Source organism: Cetorhinus maximus, chromosome 16 (genome assembly GCF_964194155.1).
Source record: "Cetorhinus maximus chromosome 16, sCetMax3.hap1.1, whole genome shotgun sequence".
NCBI classification, from domain to species: domain Eukaryota; kingdom Metazoa; phylum Chordata; class Chondrichthyes; order Lamniformes; family Cetorhinidae; genus Cetorhinus; species Cetorhinus maximus.
In genome coordinates this window covers 52824622-52852148 of record NC_135894.1, presented here as the reverse complement: position 1 = coordinate 52852148, position 27527 = coordinate 52824622, and the positions used below count along the sequence as shown (strand labels likewise).

At 39.9% G+C, this 27527-nt stretch overlaps 1 protein-coding gene across 8 annotated transcripts in view; it reads right to left on the bottom strand.

Annotated features, from left to right (window-relative positions):
• Window positions 1-2233: 2233 nt before the first annotated feature.
• The window catches only part of LOC144691589 (zinc finger Y-chromosomal protein-like), a 42604-nt gene continuing 17310 nt past the window's right edge, over window positions 2234-27527 (bottom strand). For 5 of the 8 annotated variants that reach the window (XM_078559820.1, XM_078559822.1, XM_078559823.1 and 2 more), the window contains 7 exons: window positions 22852-23424; window positions 19941-20099; window positions 18879-19022; window positions 17573-17614; window positions 14311-14448; window positions 11047-11187; window positions 2234-6126 (listed from right to left, as the gene is read on the bottom strand). In XM_078559820.1, coding sequence (XP_078415946.1) covers window positions 4931-6126; window positions 11047-11187; window positions 14311-14448; window positions 17573-17614; window positions 18879-19022; window positions 19941-20099; window positions 22852-23424 — 2393 coding nt within the window. In that variant the 3' untranslated portion in view covers window positions 2234-4930. Of the gene's footprint in view, window positions 6127-9247; window positions 9399-11046; window positions 11188-14310; window positions 14449-17572; window positions 17615-18878; window positions 19023-19940; window positions 20100-22851; window positions 23425-27527 lie in introns of those variants that run through there. The other 3 variants (XR_013579175.1, XM_078559826.1, XM_078559825.1) reach the window with 3 other exon arrangements.

The following is a 27527-nucleotide window of genomic DNA, read 5'->3' as shown; positions in this document are numbered from 1 at the left end:
GAATCTTCCATTCCTGGCTGAAAGAGAAATGGGCAGCATAGCATCTCCCCCATAAGTTTGCAAATCGTAATAGTCATGTAGAGGAAACACGCCCTTTTTAAGGCACTAGCTGCTGTATTCTGATAAATATTTAAAGGTCCAGTCTTTTAATAAATGAGTATGGGTTAGTGAATGGGTAGTGAATATGAGAGTTTGTCAATGAGTAGGTGCCTGAGTGGGTGAGGTGGGTAATCAGGTAGGTGGGTAATTGGGTTGGGGGCATTCAACAGGCTTGGTTGTGGAGTTACCTACCTGTTAGACCAGGCCCAGGTTTTAAACTGTCTAACATTTCCTGGATAACTATCAAGGTAAGTTACATTGGCTTAGCCCAAGTCTCCGCCCTAAGCTCAGGGACGGAGACTTTTGTGCCAGGTGCTGGGCAGCAGGCAATTATCCATTGGAAGTTTAAACTTCCCAAGCCATTCCCATGTATGTTTGAGCATCAGGACTTCTGCAGTGTGCTGAGCGCCTCTCCCATCGTAGTCCGGCCTCCAATGATCCGAAGACCAGAAGATTTGCACCAATGTTGACCTTGGGAATAGGGGAGAGTAGGATAGCAAACCAAAGGCATTTTGCTAAGGTTTTTAAAAGCAGGGAGAGAGGTTGAAAGAAACTGGGTTGGGAGCTTCAAAGGGCAGAAACATAGCACTTGAATCTGCAGCCACCAATTTTGGTGTAGAAGGATCAAGGGATGATAAGTAGCTTGGTGTTAACGCAGCAGAGGGTATATATGGAGACATAAGTGAGGATGAAATACTAAGATAGAGTAGGGCAATGCCATGGAAAGATCTGAAGATGGCAATTGTCAGACATGGGAAAGATATGGAGCTCGAAGAGGAAGCAGATACTGGGATTTTTTTTTGAGCTCCTTAAAGAAATCTAAGATTATAGTATAGACCAATATAATATACGTGCATCAAAACTTTCCTCTGATCTTCACTCTTGAGCAATGAAACAGACAAGAATTACTGAGAAATAACCAGCCTATTATGTTACATACTAGTTTAATGATCCATTCACTCACCTCCCCAGTTTCTGGCTTCAGGCTGTTAGGGTACATACCAATGAAAGTGAGGGATTTTAATTAAACTGGGAAATGGTTTATTTTGGGAAGGCTATCTACATCCTCTGATCATAAACACAATTTTAGACTGGTGTTACTAGTGCTGGGCAAATTGACGGGCTTTGAATTGCAGTGTTATGGCTGTATCCTTCAAGATGAAGGTGATGCTAAATTGCATGCATATGCCTATGTTAAGAGTCTGCTGAGATTCACTGTTCTTGAATTATCTTTGGCTTTTGGAGGATGCTAGATGCAAAATCTGCAATTGCTGCTCTGTTGAATTGGAGCAAACAGCTGGTAAGTTTATCACCCTAGAGCAGAAGTGATTTTGCACGCCTTTTCAAGATTTACCTCTGAAGTGTGTTTCCCGTCACACCTGGTATTCTAGAGGATTAAATCGGTGATATTTCAGGTTCTATTTACCTGTATCTTTATGTAAGAGTGAGAACTCATGTTGTCCACTATATCTTTTATTTCCAGAGTTGCTTTCCGCCTTGCCAGAATAATCCAAGTGCACTTGTGTAAATATTACGCCAAAGCCATTTTGTTTTGGGCCTCTGTAATGCCCCACTCCAAATACAAAATGGCTCAAGCACACCGCTGAGTAACTTATTTTGTCAGAAATAGAGGTGGATGCAACTACCTCGTCTCTGTTTTGAATCCCCTACTGATGACAGCTGAATCAACTATTAGTCATACAAGGAACTATGGTACAGACCATTGTGCTGCTCATCCATGGCACATTATGCTAGATGGTGAAGGCAATTGCCACTATCTTCACCAGTGCAATATTTGCATGACCTGCCTTGTTCATATTTCATGTTTAGGCTGTTTTAATCTCTCCAGTATATGTTAGTTTGAAATTACTCGAAACTGATCTTAAATTTCAATGCTGCAGCCAGGATGAAGATCTCTGAGGACAGTCAAGTCCAAAATATGTAAGTACAATTTAGTAACCTGCCAAGGATACATTTAAGACACCTGCATACATTTATTGTAAAAATTGTACTTGCTATGTTATCCCAAAGATTTATTAGCTATTAAAAACTGTACAGAAATGTATTCATTGCTAACAGCGAGCACTAATGTACTTACAAAAAATGTGGGGAAAATTCAGTAAATAATACAAAGGAAAATAATCTGAATTTTATTTGTTTACAGATTATATGAAGTACATTGTTAAGTACAATAATGTCACAGAGGATGGTTTTGTTTACAGGCACAGGGACATAAAACTTCCTTCCCAAGTCAGCTGGCATTTTTTGAACACTTTACATTTTATCCCAGTAAAAAAAAAAAATCCTGCACCCATTCAAAAATTTCCTCCAATTCCCTCAAAACTGATCAAATCTATTAAACAATTCAATTGTTTAACAGCTAAAATCCTTTTTCATAATGCAATTATGTCCGCACAATAAGCAACTATTAACATTTTTAATACAGTTTAATGTTTTTACTTTTTAAATAAATTTTTAAACATATACATTTTCTCTTATTGCCCCATCTTCATCATTTTTTCATTATCCTCTGAACGTCTTAATAAACTGGAGCAGCACCAGGCAGTTCTGAAGATGGTCTGCACCATAGCCTCTGGCACAACAAGTATAATGAGGAATGCTCAAGCTTGACCAATAGCACAGCATCTGTTGTCAGTGTACAGTTAGAAAAGTATTTTCTTTTTAATAAGTTCCTAATATCAGAATAGCTAATGCCAAATGTGTTTTTTACAAGACAATAACGCAACTAAATTTCTTCCAGGTGTAGTGGATATAATGGCGCTAATGAATTTTCCTTACAAAGCACAAAACAGAGAGACTGGAGATTGTTGCAATATTAGGCTCACATTAATTTAAAAGGAATGGGAGGAAGCTGAAGATAGCCAAATGAAATAATAGAACATTTACATAACTGCTACTTAGGATCGACTTCAGTGCACTGCAAAATCTGTTTTTTCAAGCATGTTCCAAATAAATAACAGCAGAGTTTATGCTGTGTATTTTATAGAAAGGAAAGGAGGGGGTTAAATTGCAAAGATTAAAGTTTTTAAAAATTTCAATCCTCATAGACCAAAGCATTCTGGAATGATTTCAAACAAATTTATTGTTTAAAAGCTATTTTCTCAAGAATAAATACACTGCTTTAAATTAGATGACTGGTTTCTGAAGAATTTTGATTATGGTTAATCCCTGCGCTTCCAAAAATTCTTTTACAGCAATGGAATGTTCTCTTGTATCATATTTTCTTTTAAATAATGTCTGTTCCCCCATTTTCAGCCAAAGATGTCTAATGCCTTGAGAACATGTAGAGGAATTAAGAGTTTTGTCAGTTACATAATAAGTTGCAGCTCTTCCATTTGAAGTTTATTTCAATTTACATGCCATTTATACGTTGCTAATATACATCAGAGGCCAATTTATTACATTTCAAATCTTGCAGAATGCTGTAGAAGTTAGAAGTAGGACACTGTCTTAAAGCTCAAAAAATATACAAACCTGAAATTCCTGAATTATACTGCAATTTTCTCATTTTATCAAGTTTCCAAGTGAATAAACTGTATTTGAAGATTGCTTCAGAAGATTACTTCAGTTTGTATTTTACCCAACACTGGTTTCTCAAAGCTTTAAAAGTTGCATCCTTTTTATTTTGTATTTGTGTTATAAAGATTTAGTTAGGAAGAAAACACCAGTCTGTTTCCCTCCACACACCTCCCCACACCCACTCCCGCCCCCTCTGCATTTATTGTCAGACAGAGGTACATCGTGTAAAGCAGGATACCCCATATATCTGGAGTTATTTGTCTTAAAATATAGTTTTTGCAGCTCATGCAGAACAGATACTACTAATACGTACATATTTTTACTTTAAACTGCTAATTTAAGATTAAGCTGCAGTATACTACAGAAAGCACAGAACTTTTTTTTAAAAAACATATAGCGCTATTTGTTTTATTTTTACAAGATAAAGACATTGGCAAAATATAATTCTGGAAAAATGTGTACACTTGTAAAAACATGAGCGATGTCTTTTTTCTTTTACACAATATATGGAAAACTCAATTAGCTGAGAGAATTCTGCCACAACAATGCATTGCTAGACCACACTTGACACAGAGGAATGAAGCACATTTGGGAAAAACAGGTAAAATGCAGTCAGGCAGAGGCCTTTAGTCTCAAGGTTACGCCAGTGAAGATTTTTCTCCTCGTTTTAAAAAGATGAAATTGTAATAAAAATTTAAATCCAGATAGTGACTGAAAACATACTATTACCATAATACACTGCAGCATCAGGAGCGCAAGTGGAAAAATATAACTACAGCCTAAACACCAAATGAAATTTCAAAATACAGAAAGATGTGCTGATAACATGGATTTCAGCCAGTAAGCAAGCAAGCACATAAAACTGTAGCACTTCAACAAAACTGAGCAATGATACAAACTAATAAAAGGACCACATTTGCCATCAATAATTAATCTGAAGCTAAATTGTACTCGTAGGAAATAGCTAATTTTGGGTCCAGTAATTATATAATGGCAGGGATCAAAAACTGTAGCTGATTGGTTGCAACTAGTTTATTACATTCATCTCTTAAGAGCTGACACCACGTTGCAAAAAAATGTCCATTTAATGGATTTCTAAGTCAGAGGACATATACCTTTTCAATTTAGGCTAGATCTCCAATCTATGACACAATACAAATGGAGGGGGGAAAAGTTAGTTCAATTATCAGAGTGAACTTAACTTCTGAGTCTTTAACAATGAATGTACACAAATGTTATTTATTGTACAATGGATGTACTTGAAGCAGCTGCTTCCCAACTTGAAAATAGTTCATGGTAACCCCTCAACTAAAACAGCATCCTTATGATGTCGAGAGATATGCTGGTTCTTCTCTGAAGGCCTTCGGAAGCCTTTCTTGCAGTAATCACAACGATGCGGATAGTCCTTTGTGTGAATCGAAATAACATGTCGTTTAAAGCCTGAAGCATCGGTAGTGCTATACTCACAGTACTCACACTGATAAACCTTTTTGCCACTGTGGGTCTTCATGTGCTTCTTAAGCTCAACCTGTTGCCGAAAGCCCTTTTTACAACGTTTACATCTGAATGGCAGATCCTTGGTGTGAACTGAAAGAATATGACGACTAAGAACAAAAGGGTCTGCAATTTTAAAGTCACAGTGCCTACACTGGTGCAGTTTTTTACCTTTGTGAGTTGACATGTGTTTCTTAAGCTCCGAGGGTCGATGAAAGCCCTTGTCACATACCTCGCACTTGTGAGGGTAGTCCTTGGTATGGACTGAAATAATATGGCGCTTCAAATCACTAGAGTTGGAGCTTCTGTGATCGCAATGTGTGCACTGGTGGGTCTTGTGTCCCTGATGCATGATGGCATGTTTCTGCAGTTCTTTGGCATCTGTGAATGTCATCAAACAATGCTCACATTTGAATGGCAGATCCTTGCTGTGCTTTGTCTTCATGTGGGTTTTCAGATTTGAAGCATCAGCTGATTTGTAGTCACAGTACTGGCATTGATAGGGTTTCTCCCCAGTGTGGGTTCGCATGTGCTTCCTCAGCTCAGATGGATGGCGAAAACCCTTGCCACATTCCACACATATGTGAGGGAAATTCTTGCTGTGCACGGCCAAGAGGTGACGATTCAGAAGCCCTTGCTCTGCAGTCTCATACTCACAAAATTTGCATTTGTGCATCTTCGTGGCTCCCTTTTCACGGTGAACCAACTTATGAGAAACCAGTGCTCCGGGATGGGAAAACCCCTTGCCACATTCATCACACTCATAGGTCTTCTCCACTTTGTTCATGAGCATGTGGCTCTCCAAGTGGTTGTGTAAACTGGTTTTTTTGTTGGTAGTGTAATCACAGTCAGTACACTGGTACTTTTTCTTAGTCAGTTGCTCCGGATGATTTTTCATGTGTCTCTTCAGGAAGCCCCTGGACTTAAATTTTTTTCCACAGATCATACATGGATAAACAGTTATAGGATGTCCATCAGGCCCTATGATGATTGCTTGATTAGAATAAAGAAAAAAAGGTCAGTTTTCAGCTCTAAGATATTATACATAATGTGGCTGTTACTCTGTATGGTTACCAGTTTCCCAAGAACAAAAGCTGGAACTTCATGGCAATGTGTTTCACCTGAAGCTTCATGACAGATAGAAAGTTCACAATTTGTCATTAAATTTTAATTCTTGCCACCCCAGCAACAATCTTAAGATATTATATTTTATGTAAACTTTAAAATGACACCATACAGAGGCTTGGTTTTCAACCTTCTGATCCCCAAGTGCATTTTTAAGAATAAATTAGATAGATACATGGATGGGAGAGGTCTGGAGGGTTATGGACTAGGTGCAGGTCAATGGGACTAGCGGAATAATATTTCGGCACAGACTAGAAGGGCTGAATGGCCTGTTTTCTGTGCTGTAGTGTTCTATGGTTCTATGCAATAAACCAAATTAAATCACCCCCTCAGAATAAAATTTTCATCCTTCTCCTCCAGCCCCCAGAGTGTTGAAAGGGAAGCTGCTCTCCTCAGAAATGCTCTTAGGTAGCCCCTCCCTCATATTTCAATTGCTTAAGAAGCACAGCACTGTTCAATCTTGATCAATGTAGTTTGTTGTTAGCTGACCTAAGCCAAATTGGTAGTACAGGTGTTACAGTTGGTCTTAATATCCTTCGGTTAGGGAGTGAGACAAAGCAAGTATTGAATCACATTGTTAATTACAATCCAATAATCTCTGCTGGAAAGTGGATGACAGGTCGGGACAGGGGTAGATAGGCTGTGATCCATATTCCTAGGATCAGCCTAGGAATTACTAGACAATTACTGTCTGTGTTCACCTAGTATGAAAGACTGCTCGAGTCTTTCACCAGAGAGCACCCAAGGCTTTTAAAGCCATACATCGGTGTAAGCCAGACGGGGAGTGGGGGTTTAAAAAAAAAGACAGCACAAGGCAGCTTAAAAGTATCAATGTAAATTTTAAAAGTCAGATACTTCACAAACACGACAGCATTGTCCTTCAGATCTTTTTACCAGCCTGATGGGAAACTGAAATAGTTATGTTTTGCACCTACCAGATTAGAAGAGAGGTGTTCCTGTAGAAACTTCCAGAGTTAGCCTAATTACAATAAAGTCATTGACCATATTGCAGCTGAAATTGGAAGCCTGAGGAGAGTGGTTGTGGGGTGGTGGGGGGGGAAAGAGTGGTGCGCAAAAAGATTACAGGTTGGCAACCCTCAAAGGGAACAGTTGAAAGAACACAGCCAGGTAAAGGTAAATGGCCATTTACAGAGAAATTCATTTTTAAAAAGGATAAAAACTTGAGCTATACTTGAACTCAACAGCAATTCTGGACAAAAGCATTGTTATTGGGTTCAGGTCCCTTGATATCCAAGGATTTATTGTTTTCTATTCTGAAAACATGAATATACTCAATGATCTGACATCTATGGCACTCTTGTGGTAGAGAATTCCAAAAATTTACAACCCTTTGAGCAAAGGAAAATTTTCTTCGTCTCAATCCTAAATGGCTGACCCCTTATTCCGAAACTGTAATCTCCAGTTCTAGACTTCCCAATCAGGGGAGGGTCCAGCATCTAACCTGTCAAGCCCTTTAAGAACATTGTATATTTAAATGAATCATCTCTCATGGGTGTAAATTCTAGAGAATGCAGGCCTATTCTGTTCAATCTTTCCTCTTGGGACAATCTGCTTATCCTAGGAATCAGTCTAGTGAACCTTTATTGCACTCCCTCTAAGGCAAGTATATCTTTACTTAGGTAAGGAGACCAAAACTGTACAATATACTCCAAGGGTGGCCTCTCCAAGGCCCTATATAATTGTAGTCAGACTTCTTTACTCTTATATTCCTGTCCCTTTAGAATAAAGACCAACATATTATTTGCTTGGTGTACCTGCATGTTAACTTTGTGATTCATATACAAGGACACCCAGGTCCCTCTGAATACCAACATTTCTCAGTCTCAGCATTTAAAAAATATTCTGCTTTTCTATTTTTCTTTCCAAGGTGGATAGCTTCACATTTCCCTACATTATATTTCATCTGCCAGGTTCATGCCCACTAACCTGTTATGTTCCATTACATCTTTCCCACAACTTACTTTCAAACGCAACTTTGTATCATCAGCAAGCTTGGACATATTACACTTGGCCCACTCATCTAAGTCATTGATCCAAATTGTAAATAGCTGAGGACCGAGCATTGATCCTTGTGGTAACCTAATACTTACAGCCTGCCAACCTGAAAATTACTGGTTATTCCTATTTTTTTCCTGTCTGTTAACCAATCCTCAATCCATGCTAATATATTATCCCTAATCCCACTGGCCCTAATTTTGTGTAGTCACTTCTTGTTTTTTTTTATTCGTTCATGGGATGTTGGCTAGGCCAGCATTTATCGCCCGTCCCTAATTGTCCTTGAGAAGATGGTGGTGAGCTTGAACCGCTGCCGTCCATGTGGTGTAGGTACACCCACAGTGCTGTTAGAGAGAGAGTTCCAGGATTTTGATCCAGCAACAGTGAAGGACCAGTGATATATTTCCAAGTCAGGATGGTGAGTGGTTTGGAGGGGAACTTCCAGATGGTGATGCTCCCATGTGTCTGCTGCCCTTGTTCTTCTAAGTGGTGGTGGGTCGTGGGTTTGGAAGGTACTGCTAAGGAGGCTTGGTGAGTTCCTGCAGTGCATCTTGTAGATGGTACACACTGCTGCCACTGTGCATCGCTGGTGGAGAAAGTGGATGTTTGTGGATGGGGTGCCAATCAAGTGGGCTGCTTTGTCTTGGATGATGTCAAGCTTCGAGTGTTGTTGGAGTTGCACTCATCCAGGCAAGTGGAGAATTTTCCAGTACACTCCTGACTTGTGCCTTGTAGATGGTGGACAGGCTTTGAGGAGTCAGGAGGAGCATTACTTGCCACAGGATTCCTAGCCTCCAACCTGCCCTTGTAGCCACAGTATTTATATGGCTAGTCCACTTCAGTTTCTGGTCAACGGTAACCCCGAGGATGTTCATGTGCGGCATATCACTGAATATCCAGTGACTGCACAATAAATAAGGAAGAAAGAAACAGTTAGTAGGCCAGTGATGGAGTAGCATAGCACCTAACTCACTGTTTGATGTCTGGTATACTGAAGCTACACTTGCACAAAGTGGGTGCAAGGAGGGTTACCATGTTTGCCATTCTGAAGTATCCTCCTCAAAGATCAGCTGGGCAGCATGTCTGGCAGGCAGTGATCAGGCTTAATAGCACTACTACAAGATCTGGAAACAGACAAGGTACGCTTATGCAACTGTTCCATTTATCAGGTACCTGCCCAGCATATACATGTCTAAGTGCTACTAGGATGTTAACAAAATAAGAAATAGGAGCGAGAATAGGCTATTGAGCGTGCTCCACCATTCAATAAGATCTGACTGTAGCCTTAACTCCACTTTCCAGCCTGTCCTCAATGACCCTTGACAATCAAAAATCTGTCTAACTCAGCCTTGAACATATTTAATGATCCAGCCTCCACTGCTCTGTGGAAGAGAATTTCAAAGACAAAAGACCCTCTCAGAAGAAATTCACCTCATCTCTGTCTTAAATGGGAGACCCTTTATTTTTAAATTATGCCCCTTTGTTCTAGATTCCCCTATGAGGAAACATCCTCCTGGCATCTACCCCTGTCAAGCCCCGTTGGAATCTTACATGTTTCAAAAAAATCACCTCTCATTTTTCTAACCTCCAATGAGTATGGGCCCAACCTGCTCAGCTTTTTCTCATAGGACAACCTGAGCCATGCCAAAAGCTCTCACAAGACTATGTTATTTCCATTGCTGATCTTGCATATACATATACTTTTATTTCAGCTATAATTTGTATAATAGCCAATAGCATGCATCTTCAAAAGGGCTTCACTAACACATGTAGCACAACCACTGCATTTCACTTAATAGCACCCACGATGGCTGCAGTTTTGGCATGTTTCTATCATTGTTTCACACGCTCTTTTAATTCATCATGTCAAGATTACTTTATTGCAATATGGCAGTCAAGACGACAATAGGCCAAGACAAGAGAATGCCTCAGAAATTACAAGCTTTTGACTCCCTTGGAGGGATGCCATCCAAAGTGATATTACCTACAAGAGTGTTGAAGTTGTAAAAGGAGAAGCAAGGGAGCAGCATCTGCTGAAATAGACAAGTATACTGCTCCCAGGCAGTCTCCAAAGCAAGTACTAACCAGGCTTGGCTGTTTTGTTTACAAGATTAGATTAGATTAGATGTACTGTGGCAGCAGATCAATGTATTCGCGAGGAGGCGAGAGTGGGGGCATATGGCGGCAGGTGCAGAGATTGAAATTTGTAATTACAAATAAAGAAAATTCCCACAGTGCAAGGCCTGCTAATGCTAATTCTGGAGTATGAAGAATCAAGTTAGGTTGAGTCTAACCTATCTTCAGGGACAATATTATATTATAAGTTTCTTAAACATGTATGTCGGTTTACAGCAAGCTGTTGCAGAAATACAGTGCAGCATAAAGCAACAGAATGCAAAAATTTCAGTTGGTGATCATCAAATGGCAAGTTCTTGGTCACACTGCCAGGGGAGGTGCTAGTGTAGATCAGGTACTTTCTTACAAGGATTAAGGGAGGGTTTATTTTATATAAAAAAGAAAACGTATGACCAAATCTCCTAATATTACTCTCTGTGAATGTTGGTTCCGGTGGACTGAATATTAGAAAGGTATGAAAAGACAATGACAGGAAATCTCATGGAAAATATGCTGAATACATAATTTCCTGCAAATATGTGAACAGGAAAAGTAGTTAATTTTGCTAGGTTTATGGTGACCAGGTACTAAATGGCATCATAAAAACATTCCTCCAATGCCAAAGCTTAGTTTGCATTAATGAGGAAATTTCTGTACCTGTCTGATACTGTCTACTTTCAAGTCTCCTCCTTTTCCTTGACTTTGGTTTTGCCAGCCTGTTAAGCTCGGCTGTTCCATCTGCTTGTAGAAGGTGGCTGGCAGTTCCATTCTTGTTCTCTATGGTATCAGAACTGTTGCCTGAGAGAGGATAAAATACCGTAATCTGTTTCTAGTGTTCAGTTACATATTTTATGTGGATATTCTAATTGAATTTTTCAAATAAATTATGTATTTTCATATATATAACAAAAAGACAACAATCTACCTCACAATTCATTACATTTAGCCACTACAGTCTAGATGTGTTTGATCCTTTGTATATATATTTTCAATGCAACTGTTAAACTGTTTAAACAATCAATATACAACCAGAACTGCTATCAAGCAGTTTCAACATTTAACTGATGCCTTACACAAAGAACAAAAACAATCCATTCCCCCATTTGTATTCGGCTGCATATAAATCAAAAGAATCTTTACGTTAACAACAATATGGTAATAAGGAAGAAGATAGTAAAATGGATAATGAAGCTGCAAATACTTCTATGGAGATTACATTAGATAATCTCCCAGAAATTAATAATTTGGTCACAAGCACAAGTTAAACGGTCCCTACACTGTTTCCAACAAGTTGGAAGAAATTCTGGAAACATGTTTACAATACCAGTAAAATTTTAAAATGGACATTTGCAGTTTAAAAAGTCGACATTTAATAGACCAAGATACAAATTTCATCCCCATCCCCCCCCGACTCCAATTGTCTTTCAAGTACCTTATTCTATTTTATTTAACGCAACAAATATAAATAATCTGCACTCATTATAGGGCACATTATTGCAGGTTTTAAAAGTTTGTTTGAATATAATTATTTCCTATGTGGTTAACAGATAAGTAATTCTACAGAAGTTTTATACAAGTATAAAATGTTCAAATATAAATGTTCAAACAAGCAAGCATTAAAATTACCGTTGCTTCTGTGCTGGCATCAGTACACAGAACATCAATTTTTATCAATACTGCAACGCTAGTTGAATCAGAAACATTATTAAAACAGAGCCAAGTGTCAACATAAAGCAACTTAACTGGAAATGCAGTAACAGGTACAATCAATCACTGCCCAAAAAATTCTACTTCTAATCACTATCCAGCAATCGCTGCACTGATAGAAATTGCATTCAGTATTTCATACGAATTAGGAGCAGGAGTAGGCCACTTGGCCCTTCGAGCCTGCTCCGCCATTCAATAAGAATATGGCTGATCCGATTGTAACCTCATCTCCACATTCCTGTCTACCCACGATAACGTTTCACCCTCTTGCTTATCAAGAATCTATCTACTTCTGCCTTAAAAATATTCAAAGATTCTGCTTCCACCACCTTTTGAGGAAGTGTTCTCCAAAGGCCAGATTCTTCGGGTCAGTGAGCGGGAGCTGGCCCGCCTGCGCCCGCCCAACTCCCTCCGGCGGGGAGAAAATTCTCCCTGAAGACTCCCAACACTCAAAAAAATTCTCCTTATCTCTGTTCTAAATGGGCGACCCCTTATTTTTAAAGTGGTGCCTAGTACTAGACCCACAAGAGGAAACATCCTTGCCACAACAACACTGTCAAGACCCCTCAGGATCTTATATGTTTCAATCAAGAATTAGATTAGAATAGAATTAAGCTGGGTTGTGGTAAATAAAGAGCTTGTATTTTGTACATTGTGCCTCTCGCGACTTCAGGACGCTCCATAGTGCTTTACAGCCACTGCAGTATTTTTGAAGCCTGGTCACATGCAAGTACAAATGGTTTTGTTGTAATGTGGAAAAGGCAGCTGCCAATTTGTACACAACAAAGTGCCACAAACAGCAATGAGATAATGACCAGATAATCTATTTTAGTGATGCTCGTTGAGGAATAAATATTGGTCTAGATTGCGTGTTCAAGAATAACCTTCTGACTCAGGTACCACTGAGCTGCGATGACACTTGTGATATTGTCTATGGTTCAATAACCTGATAACATATTACAGGCTCATGCATGAAGAATAGGCAATAGCTATAGTAAAAGACATTTGAGTTCAAAAGCGGGTCTACAGAAAAAAATATTCATTTGTGTTTGGTGAAATTCACATCTCTGATTAGAATTACTCATCTCATCCTGGGTGTTTTGGCAGTAGCTCCCAATACAGAATTTAAAAAATAAGCTTTGTGCTTCTATTGCACATTCTAGTGGCCAGTTCAAAAAACCAAATAGCACAGATGCCACACATCATCATCGACTGGCGTCTCAATGTAGCTCTTCATACAATATGCTACAGCAACTAAAATAAACCATAGCTTGGTGAGCATCGTTGTAACATCTTTGATTTAATCTTCATAGCCAAGTATGGCCCCAAATAACAAGTTGGGTATTTTCTTTACCCCCATTCAGTTGTTCAATTTGATCTTCCCCCTCCCAATCTTTTCCTTTGCATTTCCAACAGAACCCAAATCATGTTATTATTTCTATGGGAGATGTCCTGAAACTCCATGATTAATTCACTGGAATTTAGAAGAATGAGAGTGGATCTCATTGAAACGTATAAAATTCTGACAGGGCTGGACAGACTGGATGCAAGGATGATATTTCCTCTGGCTGGGGGGGTCTAGAACAAGGGGTCACAGTCTCAGGATATGGGGTAAGCTATTTAGGACTGAGATGAGGGAAAATGTCTTCACTCAGAGGGTAGCGAACCTGTGGAATTCTCTACCACAGAAGGCTGTTGAGACCAAGTCACTGAATATATTTAAGAATGAAATAGGTAAAATTTCTAGGCTGTAAAAGTGTCAAGGGGTGTGGGGAGAGAGCAGAAGTATGGCATTGAGATAGAGGATCAGCCATGATTATATTGAAGAGCGGAGCAGGCTCGAAGGGCCAAATAACCTACTTCTGCTTCTATTTTCCATGTTTCTGCAAATGGGCCTGATATTGCCTTCTGACTACAATACTGCTAAAACACATGGCCCAAACTTATGAAATAATAGCAGAAAATGCTGGAAATACTCAGCAGCTCTGGCACCATCAATGTAGAGAGAAACAGAGTTAATGGGCTGAATTTTTGAGGAGTCAAGAAGACTCCGCAAACCTTTAAAAATGGCAGCCGGGACCCAATTCTGGGATTCACTGTGCCCCCAATTTTCAGTCAGAATCAAATGTATAACATAACACTGACAAGAACTCCACTATATTTTCGAAATTAGTTACATAAATCTTAACGGGTAACTGCTTAAAAAAATCTTACCATATGCAGTAGCCCAAGCTACAGGCACAAATGTTTTGCTAATGTCTGTGTCTTCAATTTGTTGCTCATGACCTACTGTTGCATCATCTTCCCCTACGATGACTTCCATGTAAACTTCATCTGCAATATCAGTGCAACCTGTGAAAACCAACAAACAAGCATGAGGAGTGACAGAGAATCTCTCTTAATTCCCTCAAATTAACTCATTTTATAAACGCCTACCAAATATAAAAGCAAAATATTTCAGGACAATATGGGCACAATCCCCTTGGAACTACAAAATTGCGCAAATAAATATACCTCAAAAAGGTGTGCGTTTTCTAATTGTTTGTATCATCAAGACTCAGTGGTACCAAAATTTCAAACAAGCTGGCCAGCAATATTGCAATTCGAAACGGAAAGGGGCAACGTTACATCAGCCCAGATTTGTTTTGGTCTTTGAATTTGACTTCTGTGGTTTCTCCTGATATCTTGGTATAACATTGGAGGTTCCATCCAAAGAAAAGGTGTAAATAGCCATGGTTTTAAGCCAGGGGTTCTGCTGATCAAGAACCCCTTCCATATTGAAGTTTCAGGTATATATAAGTTTTGATGGTTTACAGCAACTAAGAAAAAGGATTTTAATGAATGAGTTAAAAATAGCCTCAGCTGGTGTTAATTTGGTATTCATCTTTCATCCATGGTATGATTTATGTTCTACTGTCATAATATTCAGTTTTACCATCCATTCATTTTCATAGGTCAGGGGTGTTACAAATATTTAGGGCAAGGTTTATTAGACAACAGTTAAAGTATTTAACTTGTTCACATATAGATTTTCCTTTTGCAACACTTACTTTTGTCTAACTCAACATTTTGCCTACTAGCTCTACAGTGAGTCAATTTCATAATCAGTGGGAGTGAAACTTTAATGTTTATAGTGATTAAGGTGCAGTTTTACTCGTATGAGTAAACTTTACCTCCATTAACATGAAATTGACTCGAGCTGTAGTGAGAAGAGTACATCATCATTTAAGCATATCACTTCATTGTTGACTTTGACGTATCCAGCCTAACAGCAACAATTACACCTTTCTTCCCTTAAGTGCCTGATTCTTTTTCTCCAGTTCTTCATTCATTCACCCATTCTTTTACGTCCAAACAAATGATTCTATGAACGTAACATTCTAATTGGTTTCTGATTGGTTTACATGAATTAGCATCTATTGCTTCAATCCATAAATCACGTTTCAGAACACATTCACAAAGGTTACAAAGTAGGCTAAGTCTATCTTCCTTAGGTGAATGTGAGGTGATAAATAAAAAAGTCCTAAACAGCTTGACTGGGTAGATGCTGTGAGGAATTTTTTTCACTTTTGAATCTCTGGATTTCTCTACCTAAGAGATTTGTGGATGCTCAATAATTAAGAATATACAAAACAAAGATCAATAGTTCTGTGGGTATTAAGGGAATTGAGACATATAGGGATAATGAGGAAAGGTGGTGTTGCAGTAAGAGATCAGCCATAATCTTATTAAATGGTGGAGTGGACTTGAAAAACCAAATGGCCTACTCCTGCTTTTATTTCTTATGAATGCCTTGACAGCATCATGCATATAGTGCTGAAGACCTGTTAGTCATGCTCTTTGAAAAATTGTTTTAGTATGCCTATAGTATAGTTTACCTATGACAATGGCCTCTATCCAACAATATGCAAGATTGCCCAGGTGTGTCCTATCCACAAAAAGTAGGATAAATTTAACCTGACCAATTACTGCATTATTAGCAACTCCAAATCATCAATAAAATTATCAAAGGAATCCCCAATTGTGCCTACTCAACAAAGCTCTGTTCATGTTTCAACAGAACCATTCTGACTCCAGACAACATCATAGCCTTGATCCAAACATGGAGTTAAAATGGAAAACTGTTCAACTGGGGTCATAACCAAAATCATCATCCTTTGTTTTGGATATCAGACACTAGTCACAGCAGGGCACCACTGCAGGAGTTCCTCAGGGCTGCCTCCTCAGCCCTGTTATCTTCACCTTCTTTAATCTTGACCTTTCCCCCATTATAAAATTAGGAATGTAACTGTTTGTTGACAATTTCATATGGTTCAGCTCCATTTACACACCCTCTAATAATGAAGCAACTCATGCTAGCCTACAGCAGAATTTGAGACATCAAATAGAATTTAATGAACATCTCCATCAAAGAAAAGCCCACACCTCTCCCCTCAACCTTCAACTGTACTACCATCAGCAAGTCCCCCACTATGAACATTAGAATTTGAACCTGACCAGCTGTATCAACACCGTGGTTATAAGAGCAGGGCAAAGGATGAACATTCTGCTATGAGCAGTTCACCTCCTGAGCCCTCAAAGCCTCTCCCCCATTTAAAAGGACAAACCACGGTTGTGAAGAAATACTCACTTGAAGGCAACAGCATTTAACAAGCTCAAAACCATCCAGGATTGAGCAGTTCACTTGATTAGTGCTCCTGTCATGAGGTTTAATATGCAACAGCTCCCTATCCCACATCACTGGCATACTGCGGTTGTGTTATGAATGTTGTAACTCAGCAAGATAACAACAACACCATCCTCCTTTGTGACTTCTACCACTGAGGAGGACAATATCATGGGAGCACCAACTTCATTCCCCTTCAAGTCACACATCATCCCAGCCTCAACAAATATCACTGTTTGTTCAGTGATATTTTTAATTTTTGTATTTTTTGAAAAATTAGGTACTGCACTTTCAAATGAAAGCTAAAAAAGATTGTTCAGATTATAACCATTTAAAAATTGTAAATTAAAATTTAATTAAATTGAAGCAACTTTAAATTAAAAATTTATGTTCTTGAGTTTCGTCAAGATTTGATTCCCTCGATAAAGCTGAGATTTCAGTTAGCATCTACTCAAACGCAAGTTTTTCTTCAAATTTTTGTCTATAACTGACACCACAGGGGATCAGCTGGTATTGAAATAATTTTATTTGATTACTTTCAATAGATATTATGCAAATATATTGTGATATCTGTCTACAATTTCTGTCCTACTATAAACCTTTTCAACTCATATGCATGTCTTGTGTTTTGAATAGTAAGTATAATGTAAAATGCAAAGGGAACACAGTTTAGAATAGTCACATGCAAAGCAGCTGTTCAAAATATAGTAATAATTTTGTTAATAAACCACATAAATCAATATCCCAGTGCTGTTCAAACTTAGAACTCACTTAATTTTAGGATACATACAGTAAAAAAATGGCACTCACTTGTTTGAAGATAGCAATTCTCCTCTTGTTGTGTTGTATTCACTATGACATAAGCAAATGTAAGTTATTGAACTCTCGACTGAAGGACATCATATATGCACAATAGTCAAATCTTAAATTATTTAAAAGAAAGATTTTTCCTAAGTTTAATCATGGCACTAAAATGTAGTGGCTATGGGACTGACTCAGAAATCCAGAAGTTGTGTGTTGAGGTTCCATCATGTCAAATTATGAAAATGAATTCAGTAAATTTGTTAATTCTGGCATAGCAAAAAATATTGCAACCAAAAAAGAACCGATAGTGTTTAACTTAAAAACCTAGGCCTGAATTTTATGCTCCCTCCCCCCTGCAGGTTCTGAGGGGGGGGTGGGGGTGAGGACGAAACTGCATGGACGGGATTCCGTCCAGGCCCCCACCCGCCTGACCTAGGAGCGATTTCACGCTGGCCTCAGGTGGGAAGCCCACCCTAACCATGATTATGGCTCTTAAATGGCCACTTAAGGGCCGTTTCCCACCCAGCCTCAATTTTTAGGCTAGTGGGTGGATGACAGCTCGGTGGGGGAAAGGCCAGAAATGGAAATGAAGGGAATTAGATCTCAGGCGGGAAGAGAGGTTGCCTCCATCAGAAATCCCCTTCTGACTGGGGGCGCCCTCCCCTTAAGGCCCATTAACCTATGGACCTCCCTCCCCCTGGCCTATCCCCCGAGACCCCAATTGCCCCCCTCGTGACACTCCAGGCATTCCCTACCTGGACCCCTGACATTTACCTTTTTCTCCAGTTCCCTAGGCTTAGGCTCAGGAAACTTCTTGCAGTCCGTTTTCTGGCCACAGCATCGCTGTTCCTGCCGGGACTGGAGAGCTGCCGGCCAATCTGATTGACAGGCAGCTCTCCAAGGCAGCACTTCCTCCCAAGTGAGAGGCGGAAGTCCCACCTATTGCCAATCAATGCTTGTTAGAGTGCAAAAATGGCAGTGGGGCTTTCCGAGTTGGCCGAGCCCCCGCCATCCTAAATATTCTGGTCCTAGTTATAACCTTGTTTTTACAAGAACATGTATTTTAGACATGAATAGAATACTAATTGTTATTAGGGTTATTGTCACCCAGCACTAAAATAAACCAATTTCCCAACAATTTAAGGTTTGAATTGCAGAAGAGGTCTGGGAAAGATTAAATATATTTTGACTCATCTAAATGCCTTTAATTTGCAAAGTGCTTATTTAATTAAAACTTTAGCAGCGTTATAGTGAAAGTACATTTTATTTTAGTTCAATGCAAAAATGTTAGACATTTGTACCAGCTACTTACTCATATCCTCATCCTCCTGGCTGGGATCATTAACAGTCATATAAACCATCTTCTCTCGTGATATTCTGCCTACATTGCCCTGATCCAGTAATCCAACTGCATGATCATTATCAGGTTCACTTTCGCCAATATCCACAGTTCCACCTTGAATTGCAGAAAAACATTTAATAGTGCTCCTGCATTAAAAGGCCCCTCAAAAATTAACATTTTCTACCATTTTAATTTTCCCCACATTCATCATATTTTCATTTTGTAAAGAAATATTAACTTCAAATATGTTTCCCAACTCACAGTGAGTGTGACTAATCAATTATATAACACAAGACAAGATTACAGGCTGTAGGAACCTGTGAGTGTGGAAATTATAGACAAAAAGACTTCAATCTGACCATTGCAGATATCTGAAGTGAAGACACTTAAGTCTTAGCAATTGTTAAGAATATGTATCCAAGGGAACAACTGAAGTGAGCGCTACAAAAAAGGTAAAAATAGAGTAGGCCAAAAGCATTGGCCTCAATTTTCAAACTTTTAATTTTTTGTGGACATCTTACTTATTTTTCACTTATCTTGTCAGCAAGCTGGAATTTTCAACATATAACATTTCAACAGGAAACGAGGGAAGCTGTAGATTTTGTAGGTTTGTAACAATTCAAATTCCACACAATACTACTACTGTATGCAAGAATGATGTGAAAAAGTACATAAAAGCATTTAAATTGGACTCCCTTTCAATAATTGTTATTTCTATGGGTGCATTTTCCGACCCCGCCCACCATCAGGACCATCCAGTCCCACAGAAGGTCAATGGACTTTTGGCTGGGCCACCGAATCTCCCACAGCGGGTTCCACCACGACAGGGCCAGAAAATTCTGGCCTTAGTTACTCTCACAAAAAGCTAACACGATTACACAAAAGCCAAGATATTAGTTTGCCTAACAATTTTGCCAAAAATGAGCTAGTTCAATCACAAATTATGGTCATAACTCCCACTATCCATCTCAAATTTATGCTGTTACTTTTTAGCAGATCACAAAAAAGGTAATATTACACCCAATTACTCACCCAAATCATCATCTCCATCATCCGCTTTGAAAATGTAAACTTTAATGACTTCAGAACAAGCACCATCTGCTTTTAAATGGTCACCCTGTGCCGACAGGCCACTTTCAATTTTCAGTTCACCATTTCCTTCATGCCCAATCTTTCCTCCATCATCATCCACTTTTAAAAAAAAGTGTACAATTTACTATTAATTGTATCATGTATACAGCTGGAAAACACACTTTTGACTGTGACATGCAACAAATACTGACTTCTTCACAGACTTCTTGTGAACCACGTAGCTCTCTGGCAAAATAAACCTTTGAACAGTTGATTGCTTCTAATAAAATTAGCATATTTTATACAAAACAAAAAAAAATGTGCTTTCCAGTAAAAATATATATACATAACAGAATATGATGTGAAAAAGCAAGTTTAGGAAAAGTATCTGGTTCACAACTTTAAAACTATTCACAGATAGGTAAAAGTTCTCTGGTACCATGTAATTAACAAACTCAAAAGTACTATACAAAAGAAATATACCACCATCCTGGAAATCTGAAATTAAAACAGAAATGCTTGAAACACTCAGCAAGCCTGGAAGCATCATTGGAGAGAGGAACAGGAATCATTACAGTTTCTCTCCCCAGAAATACTAAATTGGGAACTAGCTTGCATTGCATTCTAAGAGTGAAGAGATAGAACTTTGCTCGCCTGTGCTACAAACAATAACCAGATACAGGGTTGTAGATCTGCATCTTAGATGATGTGTTCCCAACAACTCAATCACATGAGTTGGGACATGTCCATAACTTTTATTTTAAGATATTCTGAATTTTTAAAATCCTTCATGAAACCTCATCCCGCCGGTGGATAGGGTTTCATGCTTTTTCAGAAGCCCGCCCGGGCTCCCGGCCTGCCCACCAACCTTAAGGTTGGATGGGCAGGTCCATTGATTACGTCAATTACTTTATTAATGGCCTTAAGTGGCCATTGACAGGTTGGTGGACGCGCAGCCGAGTCAGCTGCGCACCTGCCGACCTGAAAATGTAAATGACGCGGGGTGATGTCGGGATGCCCACCCAACGTCATTTTATGTGTCGGCAAGTGCCCCCCCCCCCGACCAGAAGATGCAGCCCTGTGTGTTCTTCAGCTTTACTATCCTATCAGTATGACTCATACAAACATAAAATGAGTAAAGCTTTGAAAGAAATAAAGAGAGCAAGATTCCTAGAAATGAAGAAACAGATTAGACAACCTTCTTGCTAAGAGCTAATGGGACACTCTAAATACCTACTGATGAAGAATGCTAATCCTAAAGTTAATGAATAAAAATGAACATAGAAATAAACAATTTAAATAAAATGATGCACTTTGACAACAATAAAGCATAGAGGGTCTTCTTATAAAATTAAGTTTTAGATCTGCTTATAAGACAGTCTGCTGACACTCAATATCTAGCCCCACACATAATGAATGATCACTGAGTGAGTGAGGTACCTCTGGAACCATACCCAGCAGAAGTCACTAACCCTGAAATGATATCAGGAAAACAAAATATATATAAAGACCCATTAAAATCATTTAAAGAGCTCCTACCATGACTCAAAACATTCATCTAAATAGGTGAGCCCCACTACAGGACTTGAACCTATAATCTTCCAGCCCAATCTGGAGTGCGACTACTGAACCAAGGATACACCAATCATTTTTTAAAATCAAGATGTAACTTCAATGTGAATTTCAGGATTTAGAAAAAAAAAGGTAGAGAACCCCACCATTCCTTATTTAACACAAGTTCTCAAAGGAGCCATTAGGGTTGACGGGGTAGGTAAAAGAACCAACCTGAAAAATGTTAAGAAACCACAGTAATATTTGCAAATTAGTGCTCCCAATTCAGTTATTCTCTACTTGCTAAACAAGTAACTAAACAAGAAGCTTCTACTTTGACTGAACTGATTTTTTTCCTGCTATATGATCTTACTCAAAAAGGTTTTCATAATGTCCATAAAATTACCATGCACATCATGGTACTGAGCCTTATAGGCCAGGAACACCCAAAGTTCAACCACAATGCTAACTTTAACAATTTCAGCCAGATGAAACACTAGATTTACCTCTGCATTGCTGAGCTAGGAAAGAGGAAGGAGAGCAAGAAAAAAATAGTCTAGTGCTCTTGCTTCTAGTTACCGTAGTCATTTTTAGCAGTAAAAGAATTAAAGTGATCAAATTATTGTAATATTGTAATTCAACATGAACGATACAGAAAAGTGGTGATTTAGTACTGGAAATGAATTATTAGCTAAATTTAATGCTGTCATAGTATTATGACCAGGAGAGGTAAAAGAGTCAGAAGTTGAGTAGGTCTTGTGAAAGAGGAGCTTGCCATGTGTGGAGAGATGAGTGAGAAGAAATGGCAACTGTGTAAATGGCTCAGTATTTGAGACAAAGTCTTAGTTCCTCACAATTGATGTTAGAGGGCAGGGTCAGAGGGGTGGGGCTAGGGGATGAGAGGATGCACTTGTATAGGAAAATAGCTTTTGATTCTCCTTACCCTCAGAATGATCTTAAAAGGAGGTGGATCATTTATTAACAAATCAACATTAAGTCAGATTTTACAGTGGATGACAAGAGTAATGTACAGCTGTACTCAAATCTGTGGCTCTGAGTTTAGGATTTAGAGGTGGGAGACACAGTGACTTAGTGAGGAGTTCTTTAGTTACAAAATAAGCCTCAATGGAATTAATTCAATTTATACTTCCCTCTCTGTATTTCAGTCACAAATTGCAAAATGTGTCAGCCCCGATATCTCCAATACAATATATAATGATACACTGAACAATTCATTCAGCTAGTTTTCAGGACTAAAAGAATGAAATTCATTAATATTTCATTTTCCATGTGCCAAAGGCCTACCTCTCTCGTCACTTACAGGAAATCATTAAATAATCCTCACTGGTGTCTTTATTTCCTACTGGAGTCTCAATGGTGACTGGAACAGTCTCCTGACTCTGAACGTGTAAATTGTGTGTGTCTATCTCAGTCTCTGTGGTAGGGTCTGTCACTAGAACCTCCTCTACATCAGGCGACAAAGTGTCCGTGACTATTTCAGCTTCCGTGACTGCAACATGCTCAACAGCCATATCAGAAACGTCGTCACTTGTCAGGACATGTTCTGCTACACACATAGCCTCTGAGGTGATGTCGGAAGCCAAGACATCTTCAGGGACTGTGCCCAAGGTTTCCTCTGTGGCAACATCTGTGTCCAGTACTTGTTCAGGAACAATGATGGTTTCTGGCTCCTCAATAATATCAGGGCAGTGGACATCTTCAGCAACAATATCTTCAGCGACAACATCTTCAATGACATCCTGTATGACGACAGAGTCTGTATCATCAGATACAAAGTGGGATCCAGAATTAAGAGTGGAATCTACAAAGACAGTTTCTTGAACTTCTACAAGAATATGGTGTCCATCAATGTGTTGAGAAGTTACTTCCTGAACTAGAAAACAAAAAGGGAAAATTTTACTTACACAACATTGTATTGATGTAAAAAAATAACTGCAACCAAGTTCAGTTAAAAAGTTATTCAGTTTATTTAGTTAAGCTCTCAACATTTACACAGGGACTACTCTGTACTCTCATATATAAACACAAATTTATCAATAACTGATGGCTATTATTGTTTTTTTTCAGAATCATCTTTTATTTTCATAGAAGCATTATTTTCTTGACTAAGAACATAGGGTAGCATTTCCCCCCCTGTCGGGGGGGTTATGAGGGAGCGGGCGGGTTCCTGATCAGAGCCCCTGGTCGGGGGCGCGCTGCCATTTTATGTGGGCTGGCTAATTAAGGCCCGCCCAGCGTGACATCCACACGGAAGCACTGAGCACTCCCTATGCAGGCAAGGGGGATTCCCTGAGCCGGGAGTGCACTCTTTCATGAATGTGCGCGAAAGAGCACACAGACCTCCCTGAGGCAAAGTACTGCCCCTCCGGGAGATCAGTTGAAGCTATAAAATTTTTTTGAAAGATTAGGAAAAAATGTTCCTGACATGTCCCTTCATGTGACACTTTCATGGGACATGTCATTATTTTTATTTAAAATATTCTGAAAATTTTAAATCCGTCACGAAACTTCATCCTGCCCGTGGCTGAGGTTTCATGCTTTTTCGGAATGCCACCTGGGCTCTTCGCCTGCCCGCCAACCTTAAGGTTGGACGGGCAGGTCCATTAATCATTTCAATTACTTTTTAATGGCCTTAATAGGCCATTGACAGGTTGGTGGGCGTGCAGCCAACTTGGCTGCGCACCCGCAGAGCTGAAAAGTTAAATGACGTGGGGAGACGTTGGGGCGCATGCCCGACGTCACCCCGTGTCATTTTACACGTCGGCAAGCGGGCCCCACTCCCGCTCGCCAACCGGAAAAAGCTGCCCATACTTATTCTTCTCTGGCATACAATTTATACTAATCTGTTAAAGTACCCTTCAAATTACTAGTTTCACTTCTACATTATAAAGAAGAGACCCAGGCTAATGCTCTGCGGACATGAGTTTAAATCCCACAATGGCAGCTGGTGGAATTTGAATTCTGTTAATAAATCTGGAATATAAAGCTAGCCCCAGTGGTGGAGACCATGAAAATATCGATTGTCATAAAAAACCCATCTGGTTCGCTAATGTCCTTTAGGGGAGGAAATCTGCCATCCTTACCTGGTCTGACCTACATGTGACTCCAGACCCACAGCAATGTGGTTGACTCTTAACTGCCCTCTGAAATGACCTAGCAAGGTCAATTCAAGGTCAATTAGGGATGTGCAACAAATGCTGGCCTTGCCAGTGACGCCCATATCCCGTGAAAGAATGAAGAAAAAAATTATGAGAAATGCAAATTTGGATTATGGATAGAATTGTTTTTAAGACTTGTGCATACATAGGAAAAGCGGGGCACTTATCTGTGCCAAAATAGCCAAGTAATCTTTCCACTGAAGACTGGCATGACTAGTTAGCCAACTAGCTGCACCCAGAGGTGCTTCAAGCTTTCAAGTTCAGTTACAGAAAGGACATGTTAAATCAACTTCTGATACGGACTTCACACTTGATGTATAAGAATATGAATAGCAGTCTAAGAGTTAGCCTATTCCGAATGGTGTTCTGGTAAGAACTGACTTGACAAATCCCATTGCATGGTACGTAATCTAAGTTAATACTTCTGAGGGAGTGCGAGTGAAAGTTGCAATGTCAGTGGTGCCATCTTTCACATGAAATATTAAATTATGGATCCACCTTCCTGTTCAATTGGTTGCCTAAAACCCCATGGCACTATGCAATGAGCAGCAGGAAGTAACAGTATCACAGTAATGGGAGGCAGTGGTATAGTGGCAATGTCATTGGACGAGTAATCCAGAGGCTTAGTCTAACACTCTGCGGACACGGGTCCAAATCACACCATGGCAGCTGGTAAAATTTAAAATCAATTAATAAATCTGGGATTAAAAAGCTGGTTTAATGGTTACCATGAAATTATCATCAATTGTTGTAAAAACCTATCTGGTTCACAAATGACCGTTAGGGAAGGAAATCTGCCATGCTTACCTGATCTGGCCTACATGTGACTCCAGACCCACAGCAATGTGGTTAACTCTTAAGTGCCCTCTGAAATGGCCTAGTAAGCCACTCAGTTGTATCAAACTGCTACAAAGTCTACAGGAAGGAATGAGACCAGACGGGATCACCTGATATCAACTTAAGCACCAAAAATGACAATGGCAAACCCAGCCCAGTCAACCTTGCAAAGTCCTCCTTACTAACATCTGGGGGCTTCTACCAAAATTGGGAGAGCTGTCTCACAGACTAGTCAAGTAACAGCCTGACATTCATACTCAGAATCATTCTAACAGACATTGTACCAGACACCACCATCCCTGGGTATATCCTGTCCTAATGGCAGGACAGACCCACCTGAGGTGGTGGCATGGTGGTACACAGCCAGGAGGGAGTTGCCCTGGGAATCCTCAACATTGACTCCAGACTCTGAAGTCTCATGGCATCAAGTCAAACATGGGCAAGGAAACCTCCTATCTACCATGCACAGCTCCCTCCACTGCCCAACCGCTTCAACTGATGAATCAGTGCTCCTCCATGTTGAGCACCAATTGGAAGAAGCACAGAATTTACTCTGGGTGGGGGACTTCAATGTCCATCACCAGCAGTAGCTTGGTAGCACCACTACTGACCGAACTGGGTCTGCGATAGGTGGTGAGGGAGCCAACAACCGCAGGAGCCAGCCACGGACCTCGTCCTCACAAATCTACCTGTTGCAGGTGCATTGTCCATGACAGTGTTGATAGTAGTGACCACTGCACAGTTCTTGTGGAGAAGACCTACCTCCACAATGAGGATACCTTCCAACATGTTGTGTGGTACGGCCACCGTGCTAAATGGGATAGACCGAACAGATGTAGCAACTCAAAACTGGGCAACCATGAGGCACTGTGGGCCATCAGCAGCAGCAAAATTGTATTCCACGACAACCTGTAACCCCATGGCTCAACATATCCCCGCTCTACCATTACCATAAAGCAGGGCAACGGAGGGAGGTCAACCTGGTTCAATGAAGAGTGCAGGAGGGCATGCCACAAACGGCACCAAGCATACCTAAAAATGAGGTGTCAACCTGGTGACTCTACAACACAGGGCTATATGAGCTCAGCCAAACACTGGAAGCAGCATGCGATAGACAGAGCTAAGCGATCCCACAACCAACTCTCAATCTAAGCTTTGCAGTCCTGTCACACTGAGCCATGAATAGTGGTGGACAACTAAACAACTAACAGGAGGAGGAGGAGGCTCCACAAATATCCCTATCCTCAAAGACAGGGGAGCCCAGCACAGCATTGCAATAGACAAGGCTGAAGCATTTGCAATCATCTCCATCCAAAAGTGCCGAGTGGATGATCCACCTCGGCCTCCACCTGAAGTCCCCAGCACCACAGATGCCAGTTTGATGCACTCCACGTGATATCAAGAAACGGCTGAAGGCACTGGCAATTGCAAAGGCTATAGGCCCTCACAACATTCCAGCAATAGTATTAAAGAGCAGTGCTCCAGAGCTAGCCGTGCCCTTAGCCAAGCTGTTCCAGTACAGTAACAACACTGGCATCTACCCAGCAATGTGGAAAATTGCCCAGGTATGTCCTGTCCACAAAAACAAATCCAACCTAGCCAAGTAAATATCGCCCCATCAGTCTACAAAGTGTCAGTCTACAGGTCATCAGCAAAGTGATGGAAGGTGTCTTCGACAGTGCCATCAAGCAGCACTTACTAAACAATAACTTGTTCACTGACACTTGGTTTGGGTTCCGCTAGAGCCAGTTAGCTCTTGACCTCATTACAGCCTTGGTCCAAACACAGACAAAAGAACTGAACTCCAGAAGTGAGGTGAGAGTTATGCTCTTGACATCAAGGCAGCATCTGACCAAGTATTGCATCAAGGAGCCATAGCAAAACTGAAGTCAATGGGAATCAGGGGGAAAAAACTCCACAGGCTGCAGTCAGACATAGCATAAAGGAAGATGGCTATGGTTGTGGAGATTAATCATTTCAG